At 41.0% G+C, this 8,866-nt stretch overlaps 1 protein-coding gene across 1 annotated transcript; it reads left to right on the top strand.

Annotated features, from left to right (window-relative positions):
* The first annotated feature begins 986 nt into the window (after positions 1–986).
* On the top strand, positions 987–2,398 carry LOC125416694 (elongation factor 1-gamma). Its single transcript, XM_048459824.3, is given in 2 exon segments — positions 987–1,474; positions 1,476–2,398. Coding segments are annotated over 2 exon segments (1,314 nt in total). The 5' UTR covers positions 987–991; the 3' UTR covers positions 2,307–2,398.
* The last annotated feature ends 6,468 nt before the right edge of the window (positions 2,399–8,866 follow it).

Here is an 8,866-nt window from a genome sequence, read left to right as displayed (position 1 = left end):
AGTAAATTTCAGTCTATTTCAAGTTGGCTCCATTATTAAAGAGAAGGCATCAATGTCTTTGACTATAGACAATTCTTGAGACTCCCCAGAAGAGTTAGTCACCTATATTACAAATTTCAGTGACTCCAAAAAGCACCCTGCCCAACCAGAGCACATCCCCACATGTACTAAACTCTCTGCCTTTTAGATGACAGATTAAGTTCCACTGTTAGAGTTCCTTCTCTTGACTTTAAGTAGTCCTCTACTAAAGCATTGATCACATTTGTTTTATGAGCTAATTGCTTTGTATATCTTCTAGATAATCCATCATTCCCCAAAGGGCTACTTCTTCAAGTGGCAGCTGTAAGAACATCAGAGAAGATTATGAAGACCTGTGTCTATAAGGACACCTGAAGCAAGAAGGTTGTTATTATGGACCCTGGAATCATGAAGACCTCTCCGTGATTTTACTTAAAGCTTCAGCAGAGCAAGGTTTGTGCAAATGAAACTGTAAGAAAACTAACCTTCAAAACTGTGGTTATCTGTTCAGCCCCAAAGATGGTTCAGAAGAATACCAGGACTCCAGGACAGATGCTTGGAAAATAATTCACCTATTGGAGGCTGTCACTATGACAGAGATCTTCTGCAGAACCATTCCCTATTGTAAACCATTATTGTAAATAATGGTTGTAGAGTTTAATTTCCAGGTAAGTGACAGTAATACAAACATAAAAGTGAAGGGCAGGGTAGATCATGGGTTTTCTGTCAAATCCTTTATATCATTAAGATCTTGAATTCCAAACAACACAGACTCTGTTTGAGCCAAGAGAGCTAGTGAGTGGAGCTAGGGAGTCTCACTGGCATACACCTGATGTGGGATTCCCCTCTGTATGTTGTGAATATGTTTTATTGCCATTGGCTAATAAAGAAACTGGGCCTATGACAGGGCAGAATGTAGTCAGGAAGAAAATCTGAACAGAGACATAGAAAAAGAATAGGCAACAGAATCACCATGGCGTCTGCGACCCTGTACACATATCCTGAAAACTGGAGAGCCTTCAAGGCCCTCATTGCTGCTCAGTACAGTGGGGCTCAGGTCCGCGTGCTCTCCGCACCACCCCACTTCCACCTTGACCAAACCAACCGCACCCCTGAATTTCTCAGAAAGTTTCCTGCTGGCAAGGTTCCAGCATTTGAGGGTGATGATGGATTCTGTGTGTTTGAGAGCAATGCCATCGCCTATTATGTAAGCAATGAGGACCTGCGGGGAAGTACTCCAGAGGCAGCAGCTCAGATGGTGCAGTGGGTGAGCTTTGCTGACAGTGATATCGTTCCTCCAGCCAGCACCTGGGTGTTCCCCACCTTGGGCATCATGCACCATAACAAACAGGCCACTGAAAATGCGAAAGAAGAGGTGAGGCGAATCCTGGGGCTGCTGGTTACTCACTTGAAGACAAGGACTTTTTTGGTGGGTGTGCGAGTGACTGTGGCTGATTATCACAGTTGTCTGTACCCTTCTATGGCTCTAGAAGCAGGTCTTAGAGTCTTCTTTTCGCCAGGCCTTCCCCAATACCAACCGATGGCTCCTCACCTGCATTAACCAGCCCCAGTTCAGGGCAGTCTTGGGGGAGGTGAAGCTGTGTGAGAAGATGGCCCAATTTGATGCCAAGAAGTTTGCAGAGAGCCAGCCTAAGAAAGATACTCCAAGGAAAGAAAAGGGTTCACGAGAAGAGAAACAGAAACTCCAGGCTGAACGGAAAGAGGAGAAAAAGGCAGCTGCCCCAGCTCCTGAGGAGGAGATGGACGAGTGTGATCAGGCACTGGCTGCTGAGCCTAAGGCCAAGGACCCCTTTGCTCACTTGCCCAAGAGTACCTTTGTGTTGGATGAGTTTAAGCGTAAGTACCCCAATGAAGACACCCTCTCCGTGGCGCTGCCATATTTTGGGGAGCACTTTGATACGGATGACTGGTCCCTGTGGTATGCTCAATATCGCTTCCCTGAGGAGCTCACCCAGACCTTTATGAGTTGCAACCTCATCACTGGCGTGTTCCAGCGACTGGACAAACTGGGGAAGAATGCCTTTGCTAGTGTCATCCTCTTTGGAACCAACAACAGCAGCTCCATTTCCGGCGTTTAGGTCTTCTGAAGCCAAGAGCTTGCCTTTCTGCTAAGTCCAGATTGGCAGGTGGACTACGAGTCATATACATGGCGGAAACTGGATCCTGGTAGCGAGGAGACCCAGACCCTGGTTCGAGAGTACTTTTCCTGGGAGGGGGCCTTCCAGCCTGTGGGCAAAGCTGTCAATCAAGGCAAGATCTTCAAGTGAACATGTCTTGCCATCGCCTAGCTGCCTGCACCTACCCTTCAGGGGAGATGGGGGTCATTAAAGGAAACTGAACATTGAAAAAAAAAAAAGAATAGGCAGAGTTAAAGAGATGCCATGTAGCTGCCATAGAAGACAGACATCAGAAGTTTACCCAGTAAGCCATAGTCTGGTGACAATACATAGATTAATATAAATGGGCTAATTTAGATGTAAGAGTTAGTTAATAAGAAGCTTGAGCTAATAGGTCAAGCAGTGTTTTAATTAATACAGTTTGTATGTGATTATTTTGGGTCTGGGAAGCTGGAAAATGAACAAGCAGTCTCCAACAATGTACACCAGAAACACTGCTTGGCAGCTTAGAGCCCTGACATTGTCTTATCTGAATATTTTACTTCTATTTCCCTCTTGTTGCAAGGGGGTTAATTCAAAGCTGATAGAAAGAATATAATCACTATATTTAACGCTGGCTTATACTTCCTCTGTTCAAAAAACCATCTAAATAAATCCAAGTTTTATAAGAAGCCCATTACTTATTCTACTCCCTTATAATAAGCCATTTGATGACTATGTGATAGGGTAGGCAAATTCCAGAAAAGGGAATGAAGATGCTATACAAACAAAGAGCATTTTCCCAGCACCACTTCCTGGAAACCTGTGGCCCATCATATAGCAGTGATATTCTGGAACCAGGAAAAATTCTACCTACCACTGTATTCAGTGATGTTGTACTGAAAACATAAAACCACATGGCAGAAGTATTTGTAACGTAAAAACTGGCAAATGCTATATATCATGACTTCATTTCTTCTCAGGCAGCCAATTTACTAGCACACTACTGTCACATAAGTCTTCATGATTTATACTGAGACAACCACAACATCTACCAATAGACCGTGAAGAACTACAGATAACCTTAGAATTCTTTTCTTCATAGACATAGATAAGGAACTCAGTGGGCATGTTTACTCAGATATGCTTATATATTTAAGGAAGGAAATAAAGCAAAATATGGTAAAGTATCCACATCTCTGATTCGACACAAAATATTTGTCTTATATCCATTATGAGACTAAACATAACTAAGAAGGATCTTTAAAATTATCTACATTTGTGGAGGAAATTATGAAACAATGATAGGTAGAATAAATCAAGTATAAAAAAGTAGAAAGCAACTGTTGCTATGCAGAAGACTGTTGATATTTGAGGAAGGGTAAAAAGAAGAAATGAGAAAAGGATAATGGTCACAGGACAGTGAGAGAAAGAGAGAGGGAGAGAGGGGGGAGAGAGAAAATACAAAAATAATTGCATATCAACTAAAGATGATAACCCTCTATTAAAAATAAACATGGGGCTGGAGAGATGGCTCAGAGGTTAAGAGCACTGACTGCTCTTCCAGATGTCTTGAGTTCAATTCCCAGCAATCATATGGTAGCTCACAACCATCTGTAATTCGATCAGGTTCCCTCTTCTGGCATGCAGACAGAACACTGTATACATAGTAAATAATTTTTTTAAAAAAAAGAAAGAAAAATAAATAAAGAACCCTCTCATTCACTAAACAAATGGTGTTGAATGATAAATATGTGTGTGGGCAAGTGGCTGAGTATAAACATTAAGACACAGTCCTGCCTCAATCACTGTATAACTTCATGAAAAAAATATTTGAGGAAATTCTCATTCAATGTCAATAAATACCATGATTAGCTAGCACAGAGTACATAGTATGCCTCCAGCTGGGGAGTACTAAAAAATAGCATCCAAAAAGGTATTGCGTACACCATGAGACTCAGTGGCAGAGTGCTTATCTACCATGTGTGTCTTAGTTCGGATTTCTATTGCTGTGAAAAAACACCATGACCATGGTAACTCTTAGAAGGAAAACATTTCATTGAAGAGGCTCATTTACATTTTTTCAGAGGCTCAGTCCATTATCATCATAGTGTGAAGCCTGGCAGCATGCAGACAGATACAATGCTACAGGAGTAGCTGAGAATCCTACATCTTACAGGCAACAGGAAGTTGACTGAAACACTGGATGGTGTCCTGAGCATAGGAAACCTCAAAGCCCACCCCCGCAGTGTTGCACTTCCTCCAACAAGACCACGCCCACTCCAACAAAGCCACACCTCTTAATGGTGCCACTCCCTATGAGATTATGGGGCCAATTACATTCAAACTGCCATAATGTGTAATGTCTGGGTTCCAGACCCAAGCATTACAAAACATAAAAAGAGTAGCATGCAAAACATGTTGCTGAAAAGCAAACAAAAATACTGAAGTGTGAACCCAAATATTCATCGTCAAGTTGACTGAATTTGGACTCAGCATGGAAATACATCTCTTGGTGATATGTAAAGGTATTCTCAGGGAGTTTTTACTGAGGAAGGAAGAACCACTCGGAATATGGATGATACCATCTCATGGGCTAGGGTCTCAGACTAAATAAAAAGGGCGAAAAGTAACCTGTGCCCCAGTATTCAGTTGTCTGCTTCCTACAGATGCAACAAGACCAGCTTCCTCATATTCCTACTGCCACCGGTTCCCCACCATGACGGACTGTATCCCCACAGAATGTGAGCCACAATAAACTATTCCTCCCATAAATTCCTTTTTTGTCAGATATTCTGTCACAGCAACAGGTAAATTAATCCCTGATAGACGTGAAAAGGAGAGAAAGAAGGAAATGGTAATTGCGGAAGTTCTGTGTACATGGGGTGTGTTATTTTATGTGCATTTGGAGTGAGGAGTCTCTGTCCTAAGCCTATATAATGAGATGAAGACTGCATGCTAAGAACTCCTGCTTCTCATGGAGACTTCTCTTGCTCCATTTCAAAAGAAGAAAACTTGTTTCTGATACACAAAACCCAGTTTCATTACTCTGACAAACGACGGTACTTTGCCTGTGGATGTGCAAAGCTGTTTCTATGTCCTTACCTTAATTAAGTAATCTCTGACTAAAAATGAGTCTCTCGCAAGAGTTCTCAACAGATTGCCCTTACGGGATTCCAAGAAATACATCGATTTTCAGTGTCGTAAAAGGTATGTAAATTGAGATTTAATGTTGGAGCTGTTTCCCTTAATCCAACTTTAGTTGCTTTTATTTCTCCTTTGCAACATTCATGTCTCCATAATCATCCAGTCTTTCGATCATTAATTTATTCATGTAGTTTTAATGCCCATGTTCTATCTGCTAAGAACAGCCCTGGGTTCTCTGAACTGATAGAAGTCGAAGCCAGAGTGAGAAATCAGAAAGAAACTTTTTTTGTCTTGAGAATTTATATAAGGAAGACTTTGCTGGTGGGGGAGGATTGGATATATCTTCATCCCATTTAGAGAAATAGCACTAACAAACTTGCAAAATTCAAAGAGTAAGAAACCAGACAGCCATCTCCCCATAAAGAGCAGTGTCAGTCTGAGATTGAGCGACTGGAAACCTGCCACTGTGCAGAGAGTTCTCATGACAGAGACTGGGCGTTTTCAAGATTTGTTCTTCTCCCTTCTATCTAAAGCCTCCGGCTGACCCAAAGCAGGTCCAGCCTCTTCATTCTGTCGGTTTTGATACCATTTGCATAAATACCTGTCATTATCCTCTACCGTGCCTCCTCTCCAACCTTGAACATTTCTTCTGGATTCATTATAATTAAAGAGCTAATGTAGCCATTCAAGTTCACATTGTCAATGACCATGTAATCATCTTCCCTAGTGGCCAGAATTCCTTTCTCTTTATGAGGTTACAATTAAATTCCTTCCAGCCATAAGGTCAAAAGAATCTGGAACAGTTAGCCTGCCTGGTGACTAATTTCACACCTGCAACTCTGACACGTATAAAATAAGACCTCTTAACTGGATGGTGTCAAATTAAGAAATAATATACATTTGACTACACCTCAACTGAAGTCAATTAGACATAAAAATTAAAGACTGTGGATTCTTTTCCTGTTGCTGGAAGTGATGCTTGACACTCTAGTTATCAATTTAAGGCACATCTGTGTCCCTTAGAAATGTTAAAGTAATTTGTGGGATAGAAGAGAATTTGAATTGCTCAAAGCCTGGGAAAGTAACTACCAGCAAGATTAAGATAACTTACTCACATCTGTTCCTTGTAATAATGTCTATCCTTTTATCTTATTTTCTCTTCTCCCAAAGATTTAGGCTTGTCTAAAGTGGATTTAGCCATGTTTCACTTTTTGCATTTTGAAAAGGCATAGGGTTATTATATCACTACACCTGGCTAAATGCAAAGGGCAGATTTAGCCTCTGTCTCTTAAAATATGTCACTGGCCAAAGAAACCTTTCTTTCTATGGACCTTCTCTCCATGGACAGTTCTGCATGGTTTCTGGCTTTCTCTGTGAACACCGCTCACCACTGCTGACTCTATCCTGGACTAGAGTTGTTTTCAGCAGTGAGGCTATTTGCTAGAAGCCTTGCAAATCTATCTTCCCTTCAAGACCACTGCATCTGAAGGAGACAGCCCATGGCGACTCTGTGCACTACACACAGTTGCTTTTACTACAACATACACTTTTACTATAACATACACATGAACAGTTATGTTAATCTTGCTATGTATGCTACCAGGCTTTGAGCCATTTAAATTCACTGCTCAGATTACTTGATATTTTGTATGCAATTTCCCTGCATCCTACCTGCTTTCCTGTCTATTTTCTATTAATCAGTATTCTATTGCCTTCTCCAATCAGATCAACTTTTTAGTTTCTACATCTAAACAGCATGGACAAGATAAACATTGGATCCTCAGAACTCATGTCATTGTGCTTAAAAATCAGCAGACGCATAGGTTAATTTATCTAAAAAGTTCTTTTCTGACTCACCTAGGACAGACTCTGCTAAGCACCTAGAATTTGAATTAGAAAAGTGCTGAGAGATGGGCTAAAAGATACAGTCAAGTTGGTAGAAAGTTTGCTTGTCATACATCATATCCTGAGACTGATTTGCATGATGGAGACAAGCATCTCAGACCTACCCTCCTGAAGCTTACAATCCATTGAGTGTGACTGCAAGGGTGATGATACCATCACCCTGGCCAGGACACGATCTTAGAACTCCAGGCAAGAACTGACAGAAACAGTTGTGTTCACTGCAGTGGAACTGAAATGAACAAAAGCACTTACCGGATGGAGAATTAGCTTCTACATAAACAGCCCACAAAATTCAAGAAAAATACTTCTTTTCCAAATATAAGGAAGCTGCCCTTTTAAGTCGGGAAGTTTGACAGTTGTAACATACATACTAAGCGATAAAACATGATTCTTTTTATTTTTTAAAAAATTTGTTTATGTTTATTTATTTGTTTGTTTATTTAGTTTACATTCTGACCACAGTTTCTCTCCCTCCTATCTTCTCATTCCCTCCTCCCCCCCAATTCACTCTGTTTCTGTTCAGAAAGGGGCAGGCCTCTCATGGGTATCAACAAAGCATGGCATATCAAGTTGTAGTAAGTATAAGCACCTCCCCATGTATTTAGGCTCGGTAAGGCAATCAAGTACAAGAAATAGGTTCCAAAGAGCCAGCCAAAGCATCAGTATCAGCCCTTGCTATCATTGTTAGGAGTCCCACAAATAGGCCAAGTTACACAACTGTCACATACGTAGAGGGTTTAGGTCTGTCCCATGAAGGCTCTGTGGTTGTTGGTTCACACTCTATGAACTTCTATGAGACAGGTTAGTTATTTCTGTGGGTTTTCTTGTGATGTAAAACATGGTTCTAAGATGCTGGAAATCCTTCCCCTTCCTTTGTTTCCTGGTCCACCCTGATGTGAGCAAGAAACCACACTCCTGTTGACATACTTAATAGCCATTGTCAGCATCATGACTTCTCTTCCATGATGGGAAATAAATACCTCAAAGTATGGGCCCAAACCGCCTCTTCCTCTCTTGAGTTTCTTCTTGCCAAATATTTAATCATTAGAACAAGAACAGCAGCAACAACAACAACAACAACAAATAGGTAGAAAAGAATGGGTGCATTGCTGTGCTAAATATGGTCATGTGGTTTATGGATCTTTGAGACTTCCTTGTGTGAGAAATATGGAAGAGTAGATGCCACCATCCTATGGACGGGGCTCTCAGTCCTAGTAAAAAAAGAAAAAGGAGAAAGCTACCTGAGAGCCGCCATTACCATTTTCTCTGTTTCCTGGTATACCCAGTTGTGAGCATGTATCCTCATATTTCTGCCACAAGAGTCGAGAGCTACTCTCACCACCATGGATTCCCCCTTTTCCCCCCGCATAACAGATGTGCCCTCAAATCATGAACCCAAATAAACCTTTTCTCCTCTAGTTGCTTCTTGTCAGGTATTTGATCGCAAAAGTGGGAAAATTAACAAGAATAGTAACTGATTAAGATGTACAGTATTATGATCTCATATATCATGAAATTGAATTTAAATTAAAAATACATATTTCAATTCTTTAGAAAAGGATACTCTCAATGTGTTTCCTTGGGGATATTGTAAAGAAGCTTATATCAATAAGGAAAAGGAGAAGGGAGAGGAAGTGGGGCAGGAAGACTGGTAACACTTTACAAAATTATTGGAAAAA

Source organism: Myodes glareolus, chromosome 12, assembly GCF_982192425.1.
Source record: "Myodes glareolus chromosome 12, mMyoGla1.1, whole genome shotgun sequence".
NCBI classification, from domain to species: domain Eukaryota; kingdom Metazoa; phylum Chordata; class Mammalia; order Rodentia; family Cricetidae; genus Myodes; species Myodes glareolus.
This window is presented reverse-complemented; position numbering and strand designations above follow the sequence as displayed.